This window comes from Sebastes fasciatus, chromosome 12 (assembly GCF_043250625.1).
Source record: "Sebastes fasciatus isolate fSebFas1 chromosome 12, fSebFas1.pri, whole genome shotgun sequence".
Lineage (NCBI taxonomy): Eukaryota > Metazoa > Chordata > Actinopteri > Perciformes > Sebastidae > Sebastes > Sebastes fasciatus.
The window spans coordinates 13886962-13911330 of NC_133806.1; the positions used below are offsets into that span (position 1 = coordinate 13886962).

The window sequence follows — 24369 nt, forward strand, 5'->3', positions numbered from 1 at the left end:
GGAATAACTGGCTCAGTTTGATATTAATAATATCATAAGTGCTCTGTATATCTTTTGCCAACCCAGCCAAAGCTTGCTCTTTGTCCTCTGCCTTGTTCAAAGCACTCCTGCAATACCACTCTAGTGAGGTGTTGTTCTTCATGTCCTGTTAGGTTAGCCCAGGACTTGGTCATTAACTGCTTCCTTCTAATATCTAGTGGCATCTCTCCCGCCTGGACTTGCAGGGCTCGAGTGGGAGGCAACTTTACTGCTCCACAACACTGTCTCAGAGCTTGTGCTTATATCTTATTACGCTTTTCCAACACAGTTTTTGAGGCTGAACCATAGACAACACTACCGCAATGAGGCGGGACCTGTTTTATTTTTCACATTTTAGATAAATATATAAATACAGATAGAATAATTTAATAAAAAAAACATTTCAACATTTCAAAGCATTTTTGAGATCTGGTGTTTTTTCTTTTTGGTATAATTTAATACAATGACTGACAATCATATTTGTTATTGTTATTTGTTATACTGTAATGTATGTATTTCTGCTATAAGTCACTATAAAAAATCAAATTGACATACTGTAAACATACGATTACTATGGAGGATGGAACCTACCAAAATCAAAAATAAATGACTCGATAAACAAACAAATATGCCATTAAATGTACCAAAAATAATATAAAAAATAAATGTGGGCATTAATTAATTGATAAAAATGTGACATGAATTGATATTTATGTTTTGATTTGCTTCTTTATTTATTCACCTTTGTATTAATTCCCCTATCTATCTACTCTTCTATTTAATTTCCCCTTTATCTATTGAGATTTTTGATATAATAGGATTTTTTTTTCCAATTTGCTTTGGAATTAAAGACATAAAATTAAACAAAAAATAGAAGGCAGTTCATTAAGTTAAAATTGAATAGCCAACACTGTTTTACAGCTGCTTTGATCCTCAGTCAGGACTTGCTGTGCATGACTTCTTGCAGTGGGCCTTTGTATTGTATTGAATCATCCTGTCAGTGTCCCCTCCACCTGCCGCATAGTACTGTAGTGCAGCTCAACCCAGCTCAGCACAGTCACTTGCCAGCACCCAGCACCATGAATTATAGATGAGGAACATTTGCAGAGGTGAGTAATGCTGCTTCAGTGCACGTACCCATAGCCAGACCCCTTGTGTGTTTAGAGAGGGAGGAAAGCACAGACAAAGAAAGAGGCACAGATATAAAAAGTTGAGATAAATGGACAAGACAGATAAAAAAAAAGAGAAGAGGCTTGTGGCAGTGGGATGTAGATATGTACTCCTAGAGGGTAAGAGAGCAGAAATGCTGACTGTACGTGTAGAAACAATGCCCCCCTCTCAGACAATATGAAACCCAGCAGGGCACGGAGAGCTAAACAGCATCTTTTAATGCAACTATACAAGCAGTGTGGGTCCTCCCACACCTCAAGACATTAAGAGAGCCACCTTGCAAAAATAAACCTGCATTGTCTCCCTTCCAGGCAAAACAACTGCAGATATGAAGCACTATATCTGTCCCTCTCTCTCTCTCTCTCTCTCTCTCTCTCTCCACCGACAGATTCCTCTTTGATTCCAAAGACACTGGCAGACAGAAATAGACTCTTCTGTGTCTGCACGCTGCCATAAATCGCTGCTGCCAGCCAAACAGCCAGCCTGCAAGCCCTCCTGGCAGCTAAAGTCATCTGCCTTCCTCCCACCCCTCCTCTCTTGTCTTTTAATGGATCCATATATTCTCAAGTCGGGCTGTGGACGCTGATCTGTGCCTGTCAATGCGATTTCTCTTGTTAATTTGCTGCTTGGATGTATGTCCTTGTTGCTCTATTAGTATGACCTGACTGGGGTTCTTATCATGCTGGCATGTGTTTTCCCTCTCTCTCTCTCTCTCTCTCTCTCTCTCTCTCTCCCTCTCTGTATTGTTGTGTCCTCATATTTGTCCCCCCCTCTTACAACGTCCATCACTTTTATTGCACTCTTCTCAAGAGTCTTCTCGATTTATGTATTTGTCAAATCTGCAGAAACTGGAATGTACCAAAACCACAACAAAGACACCAACAACAACTGCAACAAAAGCCTTCTCTCTGATCACAAGGTAAGCTCCATGTTTTATGGTTTCTACCTGCTGCATTTAGAACAACATTGTCTCTTATAATGTGACTGTATCTATTGGAAAGTTCATATTTCATCTAGGCAAAGAAACTCAGTTTTCAGTTTATTAAATCAATAACGTTCTATGTGCATTTTTTCTCCTATTCTCTGTATTGTGTGTGTGTGTGTGTGTTTGTGTGTGTGTGTGTGTTACAGGGAAAGCTTTTCCAGGCTATTAAAAGAATCAAGCACGAGGTAGATGAGTGCAGAGACGCAGAGAGAGAGACGCACATAGAGTCAGTGCACGTAGAGGTACTGTTGCTGCATTATTACAATAAATATACTCTTTTCATACACAGTAATTTCAGTTTAACACAAACTATATTCATAACAATTCATTCATAACAATGATTATCTGTGTCGTCATATTCCGCACACAAAATTTGTAGTCACACTAAAGGCTTAATTGATAATTATCCATCTTTTCTCTTCGTCTTTCAGAACAATTTTGATGGCCTGGAACGAGAAATCAGAGCCGAGTTTCAGAACATCCATCGTTTCCTGGATGAGGAGGAGCATAAGGACGTGGAACGACTGTGGAGGGAGAGACAGAAACAAGTGAAGCAGCTGAAGGAAAGAGAGAAGAAGATAGCACAGCAAGGGAGAGACCTGGAGGGAGCAATCACTGTGCTCAACAGCAAACTGGCTGAGGAGGACAGTCCTAAACTGCTCAGAGTGAGGAAACGTTTTAACTAAAAAGAAGAAATGAACATACAGATATTACATCTGAGTATCACTGAAGTTACTGTAACTATACAAAGCTGGGCTGTGGTGATGGGGGTGATGTATATTTGGACTGAAGGTGAGCTCATGTGTGAGCGGGGTAAGAGGGGGAGGCAGAGAATAGTTTGGACTCCCTCCATAAAAACATTCTGGAAACTTCTTTGCACAACAGCAGGGTCACTGTAAGCATTCCCCTTGGCCTGGGACAAAACTTTATTTACATTACTCGTGACTTGTCAAAATAACTGTCTATAATTGCTCCTCTTCCTAGAGCTGCTGGGAAACAGTGTGACTGTGCAGGTTTACATCAAAGTCACCCAATCCTAAAGCTGCAGTGCAGCCCTGTTAGCTGATCCACGCCTCTTCATTTGCACTCATCTGATCAATTATAGATATTGATTGGCTAAACAGTTGACTTTCCTGGTTTTGAGAGTCAAAATCAATTTCTCATTTAAAAGTGAAAGGACAAAAGTAAGTCGACGCATTAGTCAGCAAATAGGAATGGTGAGGCGGTCTGGCTGATGTCACAGCTTGCATTCAGAGTCTAAACAAAGATAGCTGTTGTTGTCGTTTTAAAATGCTGAACGCTGTTATTTCAACAGACTTTCCTAAAAATGTTTCTCTGCTTCCAGGAAATTCAAGATCTCATAAAAAGGCAGGTTTTCTCAACCTAACTGTTTTTTTTTCCTCCACTGTTTTCCCCACATCTCATTAATCTTGTGTATACGCATGCTTAACATGTCCATATCCATCAATCCATCTCCATAATCCTCACTGTGGCTAGTCTACCATGTCGGTATTCTACCATTCATCATTCAGTCCCATTTTGTCCAAGCAGGTCTCAGGTCAGCTTTGTTCCTCCAGCGGAGGTGGACACGGAGGTGCGCTCCGGCCAGTTCGTGGGGCCCATACAGTACAGGATATGGAAGCACATGAAAAGCTGCCTCTACCCAAGTATGTTCACACGTGTCATTTGATTTATCACATGCAAAACAACAACCAAATGCACCTTGCTTATTAATCTCTATTTGCCTACAGATATTACATCAATGACCTTTGACCCTGAGACAGCCCACCCTAATCTGTCCCTGTCAAAGTCTTGCACCTCAGTGTGGTTTGATGAGGACAAGGACACGACGGATTGCCAGGCCAACCCACAACGGTTCCACTATTATTACTGCGTGTTGGGCCATCAGAGCTTCACCACGGGCCGACACTACTGGGAGGTGGAGGTGGGACGTAAGACAGCGTGGAAGCTGGGCGTGGCACGACAAGATGTCCCGAGAGGGGAGATGGATCATACCGGCGACTACGGTGGCCTCTGGACGCTGGCCCTAAAGGACGGATCTGTCCAAGCCTGCACCGACCCGAAGCCCACCAAGGTCACCGTATCTGTCCGACTTGTCCGCATCGGTGTGTTCTTAGACTGTGAAAAGGAGGAGGTGGCTTTCTATAACGCTGTTACCATGGCGCCAATCTACACCTTCACTATGGGAACAGTGGAGGTTCCTCTGTTCCCCTTCTATAATCCATGTGATGCAGATGATGGGAAGAACACAGCAGCAGTTAAGATCTTTAACCCTTCACTATGATGAGCAGCTACAGGGATTTACTACACAAAGTGTTAATTTTATATTAGTAGCATTATTATTTAGAGCTGAAGCTATTAGAATATTAATTGACAATTATTTTGATCATCAATTAATGGTTAGTAAGAATAATCTTTCAAGCAACTAAAATTACCGCCTCACAGTTGTTTTCCTCCACCAACCAGTCAGGTTGCAGTTTACATCCATGTCTGTCCGAAATGTCATCTCTTCATCGTTTTATCCTGTTAGACATTAGTGGGAAATTGTCATGATTATCATGTGAATCCTTGAGTTATGGCCAAAAATGTGTTTTGTGAGGTCACAGTGACCTTTGACCTTGAGTCAAAGTGGATGTTTGTGCCCAATTTGAAGAAATTCCCTCAAGGCGTTCGAGATATTGCGTTCATGAGAATGGGAAATACGTAAGGTCACAGTGACCTTGACCTTTGACCTTTGACTATCAAATTCTAATCAGTTCATCCTTGAGTTCGGGTGGACGGTTGTGCTAAATCTGAGGAAATTCCCTCTGGGCGATCCTGAGATATCACACATTTGTCACTATACTCTGACATATTATAGACAAAATGATGAATTGATTGACAGATTTGTCGATAAAGAATTATATAATGTACTCAGAACTTGCTGGAGAGTGTTGCAAATAGAGAAACTCCACATCAAATGATTTTAAATAAAACATGGCAGTTACTGTAACCACAAATATTTGTTCTGTTTTGAATGCACATCATCTTCTCGTACTGTGATTATTTTTAATAAATGTGGTGATGATGCTTGAAATGAATCTTGAACTGATGTCTTTGTAAAAGAGTTAAGGAAAACAAAACACAAGGGAAGGTTGCTATCTGCTGCCGACCCTGGAGCTTCAGGGTCCATAGCAGGTGTTAACAGCATTTTGATGTTACCTTTGGCCTGTTTATAAATATCTCTGGTGTGCCTGCTTAGCTATGATGCGTCCAGGCGAGGTTATGGAAGCTGGGATTAGTGGCACGCCGGGGCCCGAGGGGTGAGAAAGAGGCGCGTGACACAAACGATGGCTGACATTGAGTGAGACGACTCACTGAGATGGAACAGACAGCTCCGAGTCATAACTGTCCTTCTGCAACTTTGTCGCTCTGGAGAATAGGAAAACAAAGACAACAGGACGGCAAACATCATAATCGCTTGTTTATTCTTAGTATTCCTTTAGACATGAAATAAAGAAATTTTCTTTACAAAACATCTGTGTGAAGTGTTGTGCAAAAAGGGAGTACAGAGAGAACATGTGGGATGTCACACCACACCAAGGCCAGAACAGCAGAAGTAAACAGAGAAGATCAGGGCAGAGACAACTCACATAGTGCAACAAGTGCCAGTGGTATTAAAAGTAGTGGTTTCCATTAGTGGGTTATCAGACACCAGAATCCCTCTGGCACCAGTTTGATGTAATAACTCCAATCCCACTAAACTAGGCCTTTCTTTGAGATGCTGGTAACGTGTAAACCAAAGGCTTGTCCTGCCCACAACACACCGTCTGCCTCTCTCACATCCCTGCTCTCTGTGGCTGGAGCGGCTTGGTATTACAATCACTGACAATATACAGTAGTGGTGGTGCACGGAAATGCTGTTCTAGCAGTCAGTCGCTTACCACAACATAACCCTGAGGGTTACCTACACAAAGCTTTGTCATTCATCTGCCGCTATCATGAATTCACTCACGTACTACAAACTGTGCCACAGACTTGATTAAAGAGGACCTATTATGTTTATTTTCAGGTGCATACTTGTATTTTGGGTTTCTACTAGAACATGTTTACATGCTTTCATGTTCAAAAAACGTTTTATTTTTCTCATACCGGCTGTGCTGCAGCACCTCTTTTCACCCTCTGTTTGAGAACCTGCCCAAAGCTCAGTCTGCTCTGATTGGTGAGCTGGCCCACTGTTGTAATTAGTCAACCGACCCAAACTCTGCTCCAGCTCCGCTCTCACTAGCTTTTATTTGAGGGCGTGCCAAACTAGCTGCTAGGCAGGTAATATGCAAACGTGTTACTTGGTGACATCACCACGTTACTGAAGAAAAGGCGGGACTTCAATCAAGGCGTTTCAGGCAGTTCAGGAGCAGTGTTTCTGTAGGGGGAGAGTAACTCCCTTTGGCGTGGACTTTGGGCTTTGTAACTTTACAGAATTTTTACATACACAAAAAATTATATAACACACTAAAGGAAAGGGAAAAAGCACAATAGGTCCCCTTTAATGAAATGGAAAGCAAACTCACAAATTGAGCACACTCAGCACTCCTTTGCTACTCAGAGTCCTCTGGACGTCATCTTTATACAATATGTCACATACCTCCTACACATTAGCATATCATTGGCCAGTCAGTGGTACCACTTTGTTCAGTCAGGTGTGCAAACAGCTTTCGTGACCTATTAGGAAAAAGGTGCCATTAGGAGTGTCGGCAAATGACAGAATACAGGCCAACTATCCAGTATACATTTTAGGCACTAAACAAAGACAAGAGTCACTCAAATATCTCAAAGTTATAATATCTTTTACAATATTTTGTGGCTTTAAACACATTCACACTCATGACTTATAACACAGCACTTGTTTTTTTTCACGTTGCGGGACGATTTTAAGCAGGCACATGAATACCTCACTCACAACAGACGGAGAAGCACACATAAAGTACAGTTGTGTCTTTCTGTACAAACGGCCTATATGCATAGATTCAGCACACACACTCGGTCATAAATCATTCACAATCACAGATATGTGCGTCATACAGAAACCCCAAACACACAATGATGGCAACATTAAAACATCACTCCTCTGGGCACACACACAGACACAACTTGAGGACAATAAAAGCCTGTTTTCATGTTGTGGGCATGCTGCAGTCTTTAAGTGACATAGGTTAAACATTTGAATACAACATGTAAATACTGTGAGAGATGCTGTGTGAGTATCGTCAGGTTGGGATGGCAATAACAGCAGATAATTGATCTAAAAAGATCTAATAAAGTCTTGATGGATTTTTACAATATTTGGTTCTTAAATTAGTTCAAGACGTTAGTGAATATTAGTGTATATAGTACTGTATGTGTATATATTTTATATTCTGGGTTTAAGGTTGGTGAGAAATTTAAATTAGTTTTCTTCTTTATTATTAAGTATAATACAATAACCATTCTATACACTAGAAACATTCAGCCTAGAGGGGGTTAAACCGGCGTACACATGCAATATTTACAAGGCTGGAATATGTGTCTGTGTGTGTATTTGTGTGTATGAAGACAATTGTTAGTATTGCCAAAATGGGTTTGTGGTTCCTTCACAGATCTAGTGTTTTACATGTTTTACATTAGAAAGCCTTTGTGTAATACATCTGTTTGTCCATTCAACAATGAGGCCCCTTAATTATGTTTTTAATATTTATTGATCTTAGTATCAAATCTGACATCTAAATCTATCTGGTCACATGGCTTTTTTTAAATGCTGACGTTTCGCCTGATATCAATTTACTTGTAAGAAAAATCTATTAGTCAGGAAAGCTACCGAGAAAGGCCAGTCGGTCGGAGATGGATTTTCCTACATTTCAAGACCTTACAAGAGATTCAACTATTTTGTGTTGACTGAACATCCACATAGATGATGTCGTGCCATTGATAAAGGCCTCACTGGAGTATTTTGGAGCCATTAAAGATGATAGGTAGTAATGATTAAGCTTTTGCCAAATTTCAGAGAGCCAAAGACACAGGTACTACTTTCTGTCACGGTCCACACAACCAAATACCTAGTTTGAATACAAAATAAATAACTAAAGTCATGATTCTAATCTCTGTCAAAGGCTGTAAGTATAAGTAGTTAAAATTATGCCCAGCAAAGGAAAGGAGACAAAGGAGGAAGGAAAGAATGGGGACGATCATTGAAGGAAGGACAGCAAAAGGAAAGCCTTAAGGTAGGAAGGAGGGAAGGGTAATGAAAGAAAGAAAGCATGTTCTATCTGAACCCACCAGACGCTTTCATTCAGCATTTCACCTCTGAAAAGCCCGACGTACAGCGGGAACATGGTGGTCCCGTTAAGTGCCAGAGTTGCTGCTGGCGTGAGCTTGCTATTAAACTGCGGGAATAATGGGATTTTTATAGAGCCATGGGGAAATCCAGATCAAAGGCAGTAAAGTGGTTGATCCAGACTTGAGGGATCAGTCTGCAAAACACATTTTAATCATCTGAGATATCCACTGGGAGTCTGAATCTCAATCTCAGAGACTATAAATAGTAGGGTTAGTAGTATGTTTTCTTGTGTCGGTAAAGTTACGCAAAACTAATCTCTTTTTTTTTTACATGTGAAAATGTATTGCAGATGTGTCTGAAGAAAGAAGACTGGCACAAGCGTCTGTATTTCAGTTATGTACAGTGTGTGATCAAAAGGGCTTTCATTTCCGTTTTGAGGAAAGCGTCACGACACATTTTTGTAAGTTTGAGATATCATTGGCTGAAAATTGCATGCAGTTTGTCTGTTTTATCCACATGCTGATAGAGGAACAAGCATTTTAGATGGTAGAAGGAATTCTAGTAAATTCTTGTTTTAATGAAATGTTGTAAACCTTTCTGCTACGTCATTATGTTAAAAAAGACCTTATGTGGAGTTTTGTAAACTCTGCAAAGGAATTCATTTGCAGTCTGTCAGTTTTACCATGAAGTTACCATAAAAACTGCAAGGTGGTGCATACAACTAAAATGTTAAACAATCAGCAAGCCCTCAAGGTTATGAGTCTCAAAGGTTATGTGTTAGTGTGTGAGTGAGATACCGTTATCAAAGTAATACTGCGTTCAGGCATTAGACGTGTTAAAAAGGAAGTCCTCGCCTCCAGTTTCAGTGGTTTCTTCATTATTTGGTAGGGGGGTTCATTGTCTACAGTGGCGGTGGATGGAGAAGATCTGCGGTGCTTCCATTGGATCTTTACCCGGGGGAGTTCTCAGGTGGTGGTGGTCGAATCCTCAGCCCCGGTGCCGTCGTTGCTGGCCTCCAGCGCGGCACCGCTAGGTTTCAGCTCCACTTCAGGGGTTTTAGGGGGAGCCGCTTTTGGAGCTCCGATAATATCGGCGTGATCCGGGCTTGGTTTGGAATCCGGGCCTGGCTCAGGTGTACCATTGGTAATAGGTTCGGGTGTGGTTGGTTTGGGGTGCTCAGGTGTAGGAGTCAGGGCACTCTTACTTTCAGGTGTTGGAGTGGGGGCTTTGGGAGAAGCTGGTTTAGGCTCTGGGCTCGGGCTGGGTGCAGGCTTTGGATCAGCTGGACTCAGACGAGCCTTGGGCTCGGGGCTTGAGGCTGGGCTGAGCTTAACATCCGCTGGTTTGGGCACGTCCAACTTTGCTTCCACTGGCTGATCGGGGGTTTTCTTGGTCTCGGGTGCTGGGGAGGTTTTAGTTTCAGCTACTGGACTGGATTTTATTTCCAGGGCTGGTGGAGCGCTTGGCGTGGACTCAGCAGCAGGAGCAGACGGTGGACTTGGTTTGGATTCAGAGATGCCTTCAGCCACAGAGTCGAGGTTTTGATCAGCAGCATCAGTGTCAGTGTCCAGTGGGAGGGCGGTGTTAAAGCCAACGCCAGAGTCACTGGTGTCAAGGTTACCGACTCCGACCTCTTTAGAAGAAACCTCCAGACCCTGAGTTCAAACAAACAAAAAGATACAGTAAGGCAAGTTTATTTGAATAGCGCCCCTCAACAAGAACACAACTCAAAGTGCTTTTACAGAAGACATAAAAAGATGTTCAGACAAGATAAAACAGACACGGCACAAGGCAATATAAAGGGAACATATAAATAGGATTTTAAATAAAACAGAAGGTAATAAAAGTTAAAATCGAATAAAACAGGAGAATAAACGTCACAGCTCAGCTACAGTGCAGTGCAATATATGAATGAATAGTCCCAAATTAAATGTAATAAAGGGTCAGCGGCAAACAGAATTGTTTTAAGAACTGAGATTTGGAGCACATCTCAGGTCTTCTGGGAGTTTGTTCCAGATAATTGGTACATAAAAACTGCTTCTCTATTATAGTTTGGACTCTGGGGACAGTAAGCCGTCCCAGAACACCTGAGAGGTCTGGACGGTTCATAACATAGCAGCAGATCAAAAAACGTAGTTTGGCCCTCAGTGCTTTATAAACCAACAGTAATATCAGAAAATTCTTTGTCACACAGGAAGCCACTGCAAAGATCTGAGACCTGGACTGATGCGATCCACTTTCTTGATCTTAGTGAGGACTCTAGCAGCAGCGTTCTGAATAAGCTGCAGCTGTCTGAACGCAGAAAACAGTGGAGACATTATTAAAACCTCTGAAAGACTCAGTTTTAAGAAAGAAATATGATATATTCTTACTTTAATGTCCACCTCGGTGCTCTGCGATTTCTCTGTATTGTCTGCCTGGGAATGCTTGGATTCCTCACTGAGTTTGGTGATGTTCTTGACCACCTGTGAAGATGCACACAGACAGAACAATAGTCCTCCATTATATCAGGATACACATCATCATCATTATCACATTGTCTGTTATAGGCCTATCTTTGTCCCTCCAACCTGTCTGAAGGCCTCTCCCTCGTCCTCTTTGCCAGAGTTCTCGGCGATCTTCTCCAGAACAGCGGCCCTCTTGGCCCTCTTCTTCACTTTGATCAGGCAGGACAGCAGACAAACCAGCAGCAGGAAAACCAGCAGGCCCAACAGGGCAATGATGGCCACATACACTGACTCCAGCTTGTAGGCTACATGGTGGCATGGCGGGACAGGGGAGAGAAGGACAGGAGTGGGAGAATAATTAATTCAGCTGACCTTTCATTGACGTGTTGAAATTCCAATGCACGAACACAGTTGAAAAAAGAAAGGGTTTATTCTTTCTTTTTAAGCCACAAAACAATTATTTTGGTTTTGATATCATCCTTTAGCAGCTACCACAACAATATAAACATCATCATCATCAACATCATCATCTAACGCAATTTAACCCATTTTTCAACCATTCCCTCATCCCCATCCCCATCCTTACGTTGTAGCTCCACGTGGATGTTGGACACAGGGAACCCCAGTATGTCAGTAATTTTGAACTGGCCGACATCTGTACCCTTGAACTGGTCCAGATAAACCATTGAACCCTCCATAGACATACGGTCCTCGAGACCCAGCTCCTCTCTGACCTAGAAAAGACAGACATTATACATTTAACTTAAAAAAAGATACAAAGAATATTAATGAATGAGGCAACACCAATTATAGCCGTTTACAAAAGGTTTACACTGTGAAGTCAACTTAAAGAGGACCTATTGTGCTTTTGTGCTATTTCCCTGTTCTTTAGTGTGTTGCTGTATATAGTTTTTGTGCATGATAAAGGTCTGCAAAGTCCTGCCTTTTCTTCCGTTACGTGGTGATGGGGACGGGGGGGGGGGGGCTGCAGCACAGCCGGTATGAGAAAAAGAAAGCGTTTTTTGAACATTAAAGCCTCTAAACTTCTTCTAGGAGAAACCCAAAATACGAAAGTATGTATGCACCTGAAAATAAGCACAATAGGTCCTTTTTAACAACACACACTGGTAAAAAAAAGTTGGGTATGGTACTGGATTAAATGTCCTTTAGCAGCATTTGTCAGACATATAACAGGTCTGGTCTTCATAGCACTTGTTTTGTAGCTGAATATGAAACATATTAACTAGCTATATTATATGTCCAAATACAAAAGCATAAATTGTACATTTTATAAGATATATACAGTACATAATTCCTAATCACAACAGTGGTGGGGTTAAACAGAAATAAGAGGCTCCAGTTACACTTGTGAATTCTCCCTTGTCCAGCAGCAGACGGGTTATGCGATCATTGTCCGGGGTGTGGTAGAGACGGACCAAGGAGCTGTTGAGTATCAGGTTGATCTTCAGTCTGTTACCGTGTGGCAAGGTCACAAAGTTTTGGTGCTCTGCGACACAGACAGAGGAGGAGGGAGGACGTACGATAAGTACAGCACAGCACTGTTCACAGGCACCATGGATCATCTAAAATGCATTAGCCTGCTAGAGCCCATTAACGTTAGGGTCTTTAAAAAGCCATTATGGCAGACAACAGGAGCGGAATAACTAGAAAGGAAACAACAATATCCTGATGGAAGGTGCCGGCCGTTTAAAACAGGTCAAGCATGGGAGAAGAAAAGATATAAGTCTTCATTTGTGCTCTCACCTCTGACGTTGAGGCATATTTTGCTTTGGATGACACCTTCGGCATCCCTGACAGTGTAGCTACCTTCGTCTGAGCCTGTGCCAGTGCTGAGGGTGACGTGGCGCTCGTTGACGCTGATGCGACCCTGGTAGCCATCCCTGGACATCCCTGTGCTGGTCAGCAGCACCAGAGCAGGTCTGCAGGAGGAGGAAGATCATAGAGGATGAACTTTCCTTGACCTTTCTTGGTGAGTCTGAGGCACGCTGTCGCAGTGCATGCACATCATGGTAAGAAACAGATTAAAATATCAGTGTACCTTAATGTCTGGTTGGCCTCCACAGCACTGGGCTTGTACTCCAGGGTGATGGGGGGAGTCACCCCTAACACTGGAATATTGAAGTTGTCTCCATATTTAATGGACTGATCGAAGGAGCAATCTAGAAGGTAAAAGCAGGAAGGTTAGTCGTTTGTTCTGGAGTAAAAGGAAGCAACAAGGATATTTAAAGAGGACAAGAAATTGCCTTTAACCCTTTAATGTCCTGCTTGATTGTTTGGTAGCACATTTTATATCTTATTGAAAAATGTGTTGAACCTAACTCAACCTGAGTGCATATTTTTAAAAAAGTCTAATATGGGGCAAATCATTTTCTACAAAACATGCTCTACCAAATTATTCAATTGTCTTTTCATGGAAAAGGTAGTTAACATAATAATATATTTTAAATTTTGCTACTAAATAAAAAAAGGTTTGATCATTAATTGTTGTTATTATGATAAATTTAATGTTATTCCATTATATACAGTATGGTGAAATAATTTATTAAGTATGATTTTTTTTACTGTCTAAAAACATGCTTGACCAAACGGTTGAATTGTCATTAAGTGGTAAAAGTAGTAAGGGTAAGATAATAAATTAAAATTTTTATGAAATAAAAGAAAACTTGTGAACATGTTATTAATATCATATATTTAATTTTGTAATTTAAAAGTATAATGTAGCATTATGTACAATATTGTATCACTATGTACATAGTTGACATGTTACTTATTTCTATTTTTCTTACATTTCTTTATGTTTACATAAGAGCAACTGTGACACCCCAATTTCCTCCCGGGGATCAATAAAGTATTTATGATTCTTATTAATGTCTTTCCATTTAATATGTGATGAAGAAATGATATCAGTATGATTTTTCACCATTTCTGAGATGTCTTGAACGTAGCCTACTGTAAATATGGTAAATATCTAGAATAAATACATTGAAATAATACTATTACTGCTAATTTCATGGTGACAAATTGACATATGTTGGTGTACTAACCTATTTCTAGCATAATAACAGTACATGGTTTTTAGTTTTCTTTTACTATGAAGCAACATTTCAACTGTTTGGTAGAGACTTATATTTAAAAGAAAATGTGGGGTCATAGATTGTTGTAATTATTGCCCCAAGGAAGTAAAAAAATGCAAAGAGAAAAAAAATTCCATTGTTTTTCTTAGTGTGGACATTAAAGGGTTGAGTAGAAAGAAGTGAAAGAAGAGAGAGAATTTCTTCAAGTGAAGGAACAAATGATAGAAATAGAGTTGAAGTGAGAGAAAGGACAGATAGGGGTGAAGGAGTGAGGAAGAGAGAGGAAGAGGGACTGGCTTGACAGATGTGGCAAAAGGGGGGACATATGCAGAGAAAAGAGCACTGATCCAGAAATATCAGGGCAGCTGAAATGAAAGGGTAGAGATACAAACCAAACAGAGAGAAAGGCAGCAAAGACAAGATAAAGAGAGGAAAACAGCAGGAAGGGAAGGAGAGAGGAGTGGGTTGGTGGTTAAAGAGCTGCATAATTACTGCCTGGCAGCTCCGGCATGCTCTCACACATACACACACCTCTTCATCCACTCACAACACATTACTCCCTCCATATGGCACATCTTCCACATATTGCTACGCTACAGACGCCTTTATCCATGCTGGGTTTGAGCCCACAACCTCCCTCCCTCTCTCGTGTGTGTACGTGTTTGTGTGTCTAATCTCATCAGAGTCAACACTGATGCAACTCGTAACACTCTGAGGGCAAACAGGGTGTGTAACTGAGTGAGTTTATTTGGTTGCTGACTGCATGATTAAAGCAGGAGAAGTGACAGCGCCTACACTACCATGAGTCTGACTCCAGATCAGATATAAAAAGGCTTATTCTTCATCCTGGGGTTGTGGCTCTGATGGTGGAGGAAGTATTCAGATAACAATACCACAAGGTGAAAACACTCCATTACAAGTAAAAGTCCAGCATTGAGAAAGCCTTGAAGTATTATCAGCAAAATGTACTTTAAGTATTACAAATATTCAATGTAGAGAACTGCCTATCTGAGTGATATAGTATTAAATATGTTGTTGTATTATTAAATTCATGTATTCATGTGTAAGTAGCATTTTACGTTTGTGTCGAGGTGGAGCTAATTTTATCAATTTTATATACAGTTAGGTAGTTAAAACGATAACAATGTATCATTTTTTATAAGATCGTCATATGTTTTGTTAGTCATCTCTCTCATCTCTCATCTTCAACTGCCTATCTGGGGTTGGGTTGCGGGGGCAATAGCTCCGGCAGGGGACCCCAAACTTCCCTTTACCACCACATTAACCAGCTCTGACTGGGGGATCCCGAGGCGTTCCCAGGCCAGTGTGGAGATATAATCTCTCCACCTAGTCCTAGGTCTTCCCCGTTGCTTCCTCCCAGCTGGTCGTGCCTGGAACACCTCCCTAGGGAGGCACCCAGGAAGCATCCTTACTAGATGCCTGAACCACCTCAGCTGGCTCCTTTCAACGCAAAGGAGTAGCGGCTGTACTCCGAGTCCCTCACGGATGACTGAGCTTCTCACCCATATCTCTAAGGGAGACGCCAGCCAACCTCCTGAGAAAACCCAATTTCGGCCACTTGTACCCGCGATCTAGTTCTAGTTTTGTTAGTGAAGCCTGCAAATTAAACCTGCAGTAGGCAGAATATTTTTGGCATCATTGGGCAAAAATTCCATAATAACCCTTCAGCATATTGTAATTCAAGTGTTCTGAGAGAAAACCAGACTTCTACACCTCCTCATGGCTCTGTTTTCAGGCTTTAAAAAATCTAGCTCATGACAGGAGACTTTGGCAAATCACAGGTAATTTCAGAGAGAGAGCGTTCCTATTGGCTGTTCTTTCAACGGAGGCAGCTGTAAATCACTCGCGAACTCTGATCAAAAGGTCAAACTAGGCAACGTTGATCAAATATGAATCAATATTCTGTTACAATAAGGGCTAATTCTCGCCTCAAATGTTTTCAGAAACATCTTGTAGTGTACTGTTTAGCTGTAAAATGAGAAAGTTTGCTCCGGCTGGTGGGCGGTGCTTGCTATTTCCTCAACTGATCTCAACATGGCTGCCGGGTCACAAACTTTCTCATTTTTACAGCTAAACAGTACACTACAAGATGTTTCTGAAAACATTTTATGCGAGAAATAGGCATTACAGTTCACAAATTCACAGGTTCCAGCTTCTTATAGTTAAATTCATTCTTTAGTCCTTCGTGATGGTAAACTAAATACCTTTTGGTTGTGAACAAGACAAACCAGGAATTGACATCACCAAAAAATGTCTTTGCAAATCTGTGATGGACATTTTCAACAATTTTGTGACATCATCTTGACTCAACTCTTGACCGATTCATTGAGAAAATAACCAGAAGGTTAGTCGATTATGAAAATAATTGTTAGTTGCAGCCCTATTGGAAAGTCATCATTAGCAAAAGCAAAAACTTCTTCAAATATAAAAATGCTTGTACAATGAAGGATCTAAAATGTTATTTTGCTGGTCTGTATTGTATTGAAAAGTGCAATTAATAGTTTTATTGATGGATAGAAACACTAGTTTATTATGACCTCATCCATTTAGTATCACAGATGAGATCATCCAAAAGGAACTGGTGCTAATTTGGGTTTAAATTTTATGAATTTGTGTCCTCTGTTAGATTTTAAATAGAGTTTTGAATTGAAATTGCAGTTCTGCCTGTGAGAGTGTAACATGTCAGTTGAGTCTATGCTTCATTACCATTCCTAATGTATCACACACTCATGTCATCCTGTACCTCGGACTACAAGCGTTATGAGTCTGATGTCCTCTGGAATCTCTGGGTTCTTCAGAGTGTACAGGCCCTCGTCTCCCTCACCCACGTTGTCTACAATGAGGTGACTGAGTTTGGTGTTGAGTGTGACCCGACTGTTGACCACTTTGCCGTCACGCATCAGTAACACATCACCCGACCGCGGAGCAGACCTGTTCCGAAACGTGACCTCCAACGAGAGTGAGGGCAGCATGATGTGGAAGTCATTGCCGTGGAACAAGGTCTCGGATTCATCGTCAACTGGATCACATGATGGACGAGAGACGGAGGAAGCGTTGACAAACACGTAAGAGGGCAAGACAAGTTCATAATTTATAATTGATGAGTGATACACTCTTTGTGCATTGGTACATTAAATCTTACCTTTCAGAGGGGCAGAGAGAGCTGTAAACAAAGATGAAAGAAAATACAAATCAAAAGTGATATCAGTAATATTATGACTCCTTTCATCATCAGTTAAACTAAAATACAGTGTCTGAGTCCTTTTCGTCTCTATTAAAATACATTTATTTTTCTACACTTTCTTCTCACATATTCTTCTGGATTACTTCCCATGTTGTCTAGTAGACAAACTGAGTGTTCCAGCAACATCAAACTCACCTTGCACTATTAAATAAAACTGTGTTTCCTGAAATAACACAGTGTAGTACGATCAGCTGATTATTGAACACTGATATTGGTGGAAAAAAGACACAATTTCCACATTTCCAGATCACTACTGGAGGGAACAGCATCACACAGTTTTCTTAACATACCTGTGGTGAGCAGAAGGCTGAATGCGATCACACTGACTGTCGCCATCCTGGCCGATTGTTTTGAGCCTAGAAAGAAAAAAGGAAGATGCAAAGTGAACATAATAAGGCAACATTATTTTATTGCCTCCATATTTGTACATATATATCACTCTTCTTCTATCCTCTCCTTTACATTTGTATATGTTCTGAATCAGTAGAGAGGATTTATCAGAGGAGAGGCAGATATCGTTCAACCCTGTTGCTTATTCACAGTGACGTCATCCCTGGATTGTGATGAATGAAGCATCCACTGAGGCACATAAATGCTACGTTCCAAATCACACACTTTTTACTCTTAGTACGTACTGCAGCTGCCCTCACAAAGTACGTACTGTTGCATGCAGTATGCATACAATTGCGACATACTACTTCAATAACATTTCACCTTCAACTTTGACCCTCTTGCTCATATATCCGCTGTGCAGAGGATTGTGGGTCAGAATAGCCACAATGCAATGCCATAGTGACAACAACATTCATAAAAGTTGTTGACGGACAGCTCTGTAACATCAACTGTAAGTATAAGATTTCACTTTGCTAGGCGTAATATACAGTATATTTAAATTAATTCAGACTTTGATTCTCACACACTGTCGTTTTGGTCACATGGGGTTGGCACGGGTTACCATGGTTACACATCTCCAACCGGCAAGGAGGCTCTCAGGAAGTGAAGACGTAAATTACTGCTCAGTGCGTCCGAAAAGATGCAAACTACTGTTTATTCACACAAAAGTAGGCTGAATGATTGTACACATATTGGGTATGTAGTACATAGTGTGGGATTTCGGACGAAGCCTATGTATGGCTTTTTCTTTCATATTAAATAGTATGGCAGTATGGGTACTGGAACGCACAGACAGTGAACTTCACACTCATGGACAAACTGAAAGTGTGGTTCTTAGTTTGATTTTGTTGCTCTGCATTCTTCGAAAGCAGGCAGTTGCTTTTAATTTGAAGGGGTTGTTCGTCTTCATACTAGAAATGAGAAGATTTGGAATATTGTGACCGTTTCCGTTAGTTTTAATATTGGCTGAAAATACAACAACAACCTTCTGGCTCAAGTCCTATATTCGATCACCCCCAAAATGTAATCAATTGTTCCTTGGAATCGAGGTTGATCTGTGCACCAAATATAATCGGAGTCTGTTCACCGGTTATGCAGATTTCCTGCTGACATGTAAGCACAAACACACAAACACACACACACACACACACACACACACACACACACACACACACACCATCCCAGCAGAAGTTAAAAATTGAGTTTACCGTCAAGAGAAAAACTCTATAATTATTAATAGAAAAGTGTCAATCTAGGTATAAAATGTTCCTCATAGTATCAACCTCTTGCTACAAAGATTCAAGAATCTCATGCGTAACGTGGAAATATGTTGCTGGCTATTGTTGTTGGAAATGTCCAGAATGGTAAAGGGAAACGGGCCAAAACATCATTTCCACCTCAGTGGCAGGATTCTGAGAAGGATCCTGATTAATTGCAGCACTGAGGGGGATATCGATGACGGGAACGGCTCTCTTCTGTGCTGAGAGACATCACAGGCAGCAACACATCAAGGGGTTGGAGCAAAAGAAACTTTCCTGTGGTTTTCATTTTAAAAGCCCAGGAGGGGAGCAGGAGGAAACAGCTGCAGTGCTCACAGTCAGACAGCGCTGCAGCTAAGTAGCATGAAGCCAAGGTTATCTATAGGCCACAAAAGTCTCCATGTTATGTGAAAGTATATACAAGCTCATAATAATTGTATGAATATGCTTCATTATTCATATAAAACAGTGCATACCTTTGAGGTCAGCATTGTCTTTCTTTCTTTGTTCTCTTGTATATGTTCTTTAAAGTGGATTAAGAAATCGAAAAATTAGCCTATCGAGTCACTCTAAAGATCTAAAAAAAAAAAACTCCCATAAGACACTATCTACAGAGAATCTTGCCGTCCTTGTAAATTCAATTTATCTGCGATTGCCTTGAGGTTATTATTGGACTTCAGACATTAAAAAAACAGCCTGTGGTGCAACTTTTGTTGAGAAAACTAATGACAGTGTCATTATAACCTAATAGCGTACCTGAACTCAATTTAAAACCAGGGTCAAGAGTAGATTTATGAGTCACAGTTAGTGTTGTTTAAAGGCCATACCAGCAGGCATTTATGTCTCAAAGAGGCCCTTCCCTTTTAAGTGAATGTGCATGTTTACCAGGGCCACCTGGCTTTGGATCACTGTCAATGATTGTCTATTGATTATGTGACTGATTTTAAACACAGAATAATTCATGTATCTCGAGATAATTCAGATTGTGGGGACTGAGTGACGACTTGGCTGAGTTCCCAACAGCAAATGTCCAGAGCGAGAAGCGCTGCGGGGCGAACAAATTTACACAACATTAAGGCGGTTTCGCAGAAGAATTGTGATTAAACCTGCAGTAGGCAGAACGTTTTTGGCATCATTGGGCAAAAATTCCATAATAACAGCATAATTTCAGCATATCGTAATTCAAGTGCTCTGAGAGATAACTAGAAATCTGCACCTCCTCGTGGCTGTTTTCAGGCTTTAAAAAATCTAGCCTGTGACGGAAGACTTTGGCCAATCACAGGTCATTTCAGAGAGAGAGAGTGTTCCTATTGGCTGTTCATTCAACGAAGGCAGCTGTCAATCACTTGCGAACTCCGATCAAACAGCCAAACTAGGCAGCGCTGATCAAATATGAATCAATATTCTGTTACTGTAATATATTTCTCACCTCAGAAACATCTTGTAGTGTACTGTTTAGCTGTAAAATGAGAACGTTTGCTCCAGCTGGTGGGCGGTGCTTGGTATTTCCTCCACTTATCTCAAGATGGCAGCTTTACAGCTAAACAGTACACTACAAGATGTTTCTGAAAACATTTGAGGCGAGAAATAGGTGTTACAGTAACAGAATATTGATTCATATTTGATCAGCGCTGCCTAGTTTGACCGTTTGATCGGAGTTTGCGAGTGATTGACAGCGGCTCAGAGACGGCAGGCTCCAGCTCGGCTCCGATTGGTTGTTTTCCTCCGGTCTGTGAAATCTTGCAGATGCCATTAGGAAGACCGGAGGACACAGAGGCACATGTTTTTTTTCATGATTTTTGTCTCATGCACTACGGTCAGGATATAGTGACCGTTTCATAAAAACATAAATCATATTTTCTCCATTTCTACCCACTGCTGCTTCAACTGCATCACTGAGGGGGATAGGATGATGTGAGCTGCCTTCTGCTACACTGAGGCAACACATCCAAGAGAGTTTGTGCAAAAGAGATTTTGCTGCGGTTTCCATTTACAAGGCCCAGGAGGGGACTGGGCGAGAACACCTGCAGTGCTCACAGTCACACTTTGCAGCAGCTAATAAACATGCAGTAAAGATTAAAGCGTCTCATTGTAACACTGGAGACATCATAAGACATCCCATTCCTGCAGGAAATGACGAGGCCATCTTCACACTGTGTATAAGCCTATGTGTGCATTTCCTGTATGTCCGTCTGTCTTTCGTATATGCGTGATCTGAAGACATTTCTAAAGAGCAACAGCAGAGAGGCCAATTCCTCTTATTTAGTAACAACATTTCACAGTGTCCTAATCTGACAATCAAAGTCGCTGCTTCACAGAAGGCCTCATACACTGTGTCTGACACATCTGCGCTCCACACTCCAGGCACAAAGCCCAAAAAAGCCCACTGGATCCATGGCATCTGAAATAAAATATGGAACAAAGATAAGTCAGTGTCTCTTGGCAAACAAACCTTTGCGGCAGTCATCTGTATAACTCAAATTACACTGGAATTTTGTTTTTTACTGCAGTCCCCAATCCTTGTTTCGGGAATGTTTTGCCTTCTCCTCTGGGATTTGAACACTTGTGTGAGGCCACTGCATCACGCACTGATGACTGTTGACCCCTGTGGCCATCAGCATTTAATTAATGCAGCAATCGTAGGTTGGCTCTGCAGAAAGAGAGAAGTGAACCGTGTCCATCTGTTTGTCACAGCAGTAGGGCATCGTGGAGTCACCGCAGCCAATCTGCTGTTTCTACATGAGATCTGTGAAGCAAATGATCTTCTCCTCCATTTCTGTGTGATTTTGAGCATTTTGAGGCCAAAGCTGACACTACTAAGGCTGCCTCACTGAGCACAAAACACGCGAGCACATGAAAACACACGTAATAAGCTGTATTATAACTAGCTTATTCACACACTGCCCTCCGAGGCATGGACACAGACGAGGGTGCCATCTGCGATCTTTCCCTCCCTTCACTTGGCTTCACTCTTTTTATTTTACCTCGTTTGACTCTTCCCTCTTTTCTCACTTCTGTCACCATTCACACATCTCAAAGTGTTTCTTTCTGCCACCATCACGACCCTGTTCAAGCTTCCATCTCCTCTTCCTTAACTCTCTATGCCTCTGTTTGACAACTCTGTCCGTATCATCTCTCGCTTTCTTCCCACCACATTTTGTCTTCTCAGCGTGACTCCTCTCTCAACCCGAACCCTACGCTGCCGATCTCGGGGCATCTCTCTCATTTCCCTTTTTCTCTCTCTCTCTTTTTTTTAATCACGTCTCTTTCATCCTCTCCTCCTCCTTATCTTATATAATCCAAGCCAGTGCATCCCACTCTGAAATCAAAGCCTGTGCCTGTGTTCCTTCTAACTCCAAACTCCCTACTTACTGGAAGGACAGACAGGTCTTTGTCCGCAGGGTTTAAAGAGGCGGAAATGCCTTCAATGACTGCAGATGTGGGGGACCCTACAAAGCAACCTCTGTGTCTTCACCCTTCATCATTTCTCTTTACTCTTTTTTGGGGAGAAATGGCTCTACGTGGGGTCCCACTGATGATGAGGAGGCATGCTACTAGTGACACTCATTTGCAGGCACACAGATGCACATACTGTACCCTCCTCTCACAGCGCTACACATTTATAAATCATGAGGCATTAAAAAGAAAGAAAAGGACTGCTGCACCAAGAGACACACATGTGAGAAATGTCTGAATGTTTACTTCAGGTGCACAACATTCAAACAAATATTGTGTTTCCCTTTGCAGAAATCAGAAACTCGTGATTATCCCAAATGTCCAAACTGGTGCATCACTACAGCACATATCACGTTTCAGATCAGCACAGCAGAAAGAGATGATGCAGGGAAAAAAGAGGCTCAAACAACCCGGAAAATCGTGTCTAGACAAAATCAAAAAATGTCTAACGTTTATCTGTGAGAGGAAGCCTATAGCAGCTGACAACATATTCATCCTCCAAAGCTGGCCGCAGTGAACTAAAGGATTGAGACAGGTTTCCACCATATTGCTTGCACCTGTCAGATTCATTAAAATCAGTGGACGTGAGGGAGGAGGGGCGGCGGAGGCTGTGTACAGTATTGTATATACACAAAGACAAGAGCACGGAAGATGTGGAATTTGTTCATAGTTAAAAAAAATGTAAAAAAAGATTATAATACAGCTCTCATGTGCTTAATGTGGGCCTTCATGCAGCTCTGGTCAACAGTCTATATGAGCAGCACACTGCAGGAGGAGGAGAGAGCCTTCAGGATGCCTGAGCATCCTCTCAGATAATGGATGCTATTAAGCTTTTAAGTGTTAACTGTAGAGAACATGTTGGACCCTATGACTAATAGGAAAAGAAGGCAGCCTTAGGAGAATGAGATAAGACTGTAAAATATAATATATAGGCAAATTTTCCTATAATCACTAATTATAATTTCATGTTTTCAATTAAGGTGGACTAATGACCAGCTTAGACTTAACCTGTTTTAATTGAAGATGATTACGTAGGTGTAAGGCAGTGAGACACATTTGACATCATCTTGCATCCTATAATAAACATGCATTATATTGAATCCCACCAGGAGGCTGACATTTATAACATACAGTGACAACCTATACAGTGACAGGATGAAGATATTTCACACATTCCCTCACAGACAGACAGTATAATGTGTCCTTGGTGATAAAACCTCACAGCTTTGAGTCTGATCAGTCTCCTCAGGGCCGGGATAGCCGAGAAGCGCATCCCACCAAAAAACTGCAGAATTTAACCCGTCACGCACCAGTCACATTTCATCCTGCACATGCATGTTATAAGAGCAGAAAACATCTCGCCTACCTCTAGCTGGCCGGTCGGAGCTGCGGTGCGGTCAGTGAAGGATGCTGGATGCTTTCAGAGGAGATCAGTGCGGACGAAGCCTGTTTTCTCCCTCGTCGCCTGTTTTCTCCCTCCCTTCCAACCTCGCCCCCCTCAAGAACTGCACTTCACGACTCGGGCTCAACATTTGGAGGGTGTTCAGAATATGTCGGGCTCTGCTCGCTCTCGGAGACACTCGGGTCCTCTCGGGAAACATCGGCCACCCTTCGGCCCCTGAAAGACACCTATAGGTGGTCATCGAGGGGGAGGGGGAGGAGGAGGAGGAGGTTTACTTAATGACATGTTGGACAGCCACACAGGATGCTGATTCAGCAGAAAGCTACAGCCAGACATGATGTCCAGAGTGGATGATAATGTGTTCACAATACATGTGTATCTAAACTACATGGATGCCTTGATGCATTGCTTCCCATCACATCATTTTTCTTCAAATTTTCACCAAAACAAAAGCATTTTATTGGTCAAGTGGCTTGAAAAAAAAAAAAAAAATCAATCATCATTTCATGGGATTTAGCCAATAAGATACCAGTGTAACACTGGATACTCTGAATTAATTAATTACT

The 24369-nt window shown here is 41.6% G+C and overlaps 2 protein-coding genes across 3 annotated transcripts; one reads left to right on the forward strand and one right to left on the reverse strand.

Moving 5' to 3' along the window:
- The first annotated feature begins 1597 nt into the window (after positions 1-1597).
- Positions 1598-8691, forward strand: LOC141778788 (zinc-binding protein A33). Of its 2 annotated transcripts, XM_074653241.1 has the most exons (7): positions 1598-1820; positions 2034-2107; positions 2320-2415; positions 2605-2838; positions 3519-3541; positions 3725-3840; positions 3925-8691. In XM_074653241.1, exons 2-7 carry the CDS (start codon positions 2042-2044, stop codon positions 4476-4478), a joined length of 1089 nt encoding a protein of 362 aa, XP_074509342.1. In that variant the 5' UTR covers positions 1598-1820; positions 2034-2041; the 3' UTR covers positions 4479-8691. The 2 variants fall into 2 exon arrangements, with proteins under 2 accessions (XP_074509342.1, XP_074509341.1); XM_074653240.1 differs by lacking the exon at positions 1598-1820 and having other exon boundaries at positions 1830-2107.
- Positions 5645-24031, reverse strand: LOC141778786 (uncharacterized). The gene is made up of 11 exons (XM_074653238.1): positions 23768-24031; positions 17584-17649; positions 17192-17212; positions 16793-17068; positions 12993-13113; positions 12698-12873; positions 12298-12440; positions 11520-11667; positions 11057-11238; positions 10859-10951; positions 5645-10141 (listed from the first exon to the last, which is right to left on the reverse strand). Exons 2-11 carry the CDS (start codon positions 17627-17629, stop codon positions 9452-9454), a joined length of 1896 nt encoding a protein of 631 aa, XP_074509339.1. The 5' UTR covers positions 17630-17649; positions 23768-24031; the 3' UTR covers positions 5645-9451.
- Between the last annotated feature and the right edge of the window lie 338 nt (positions 24032-24369).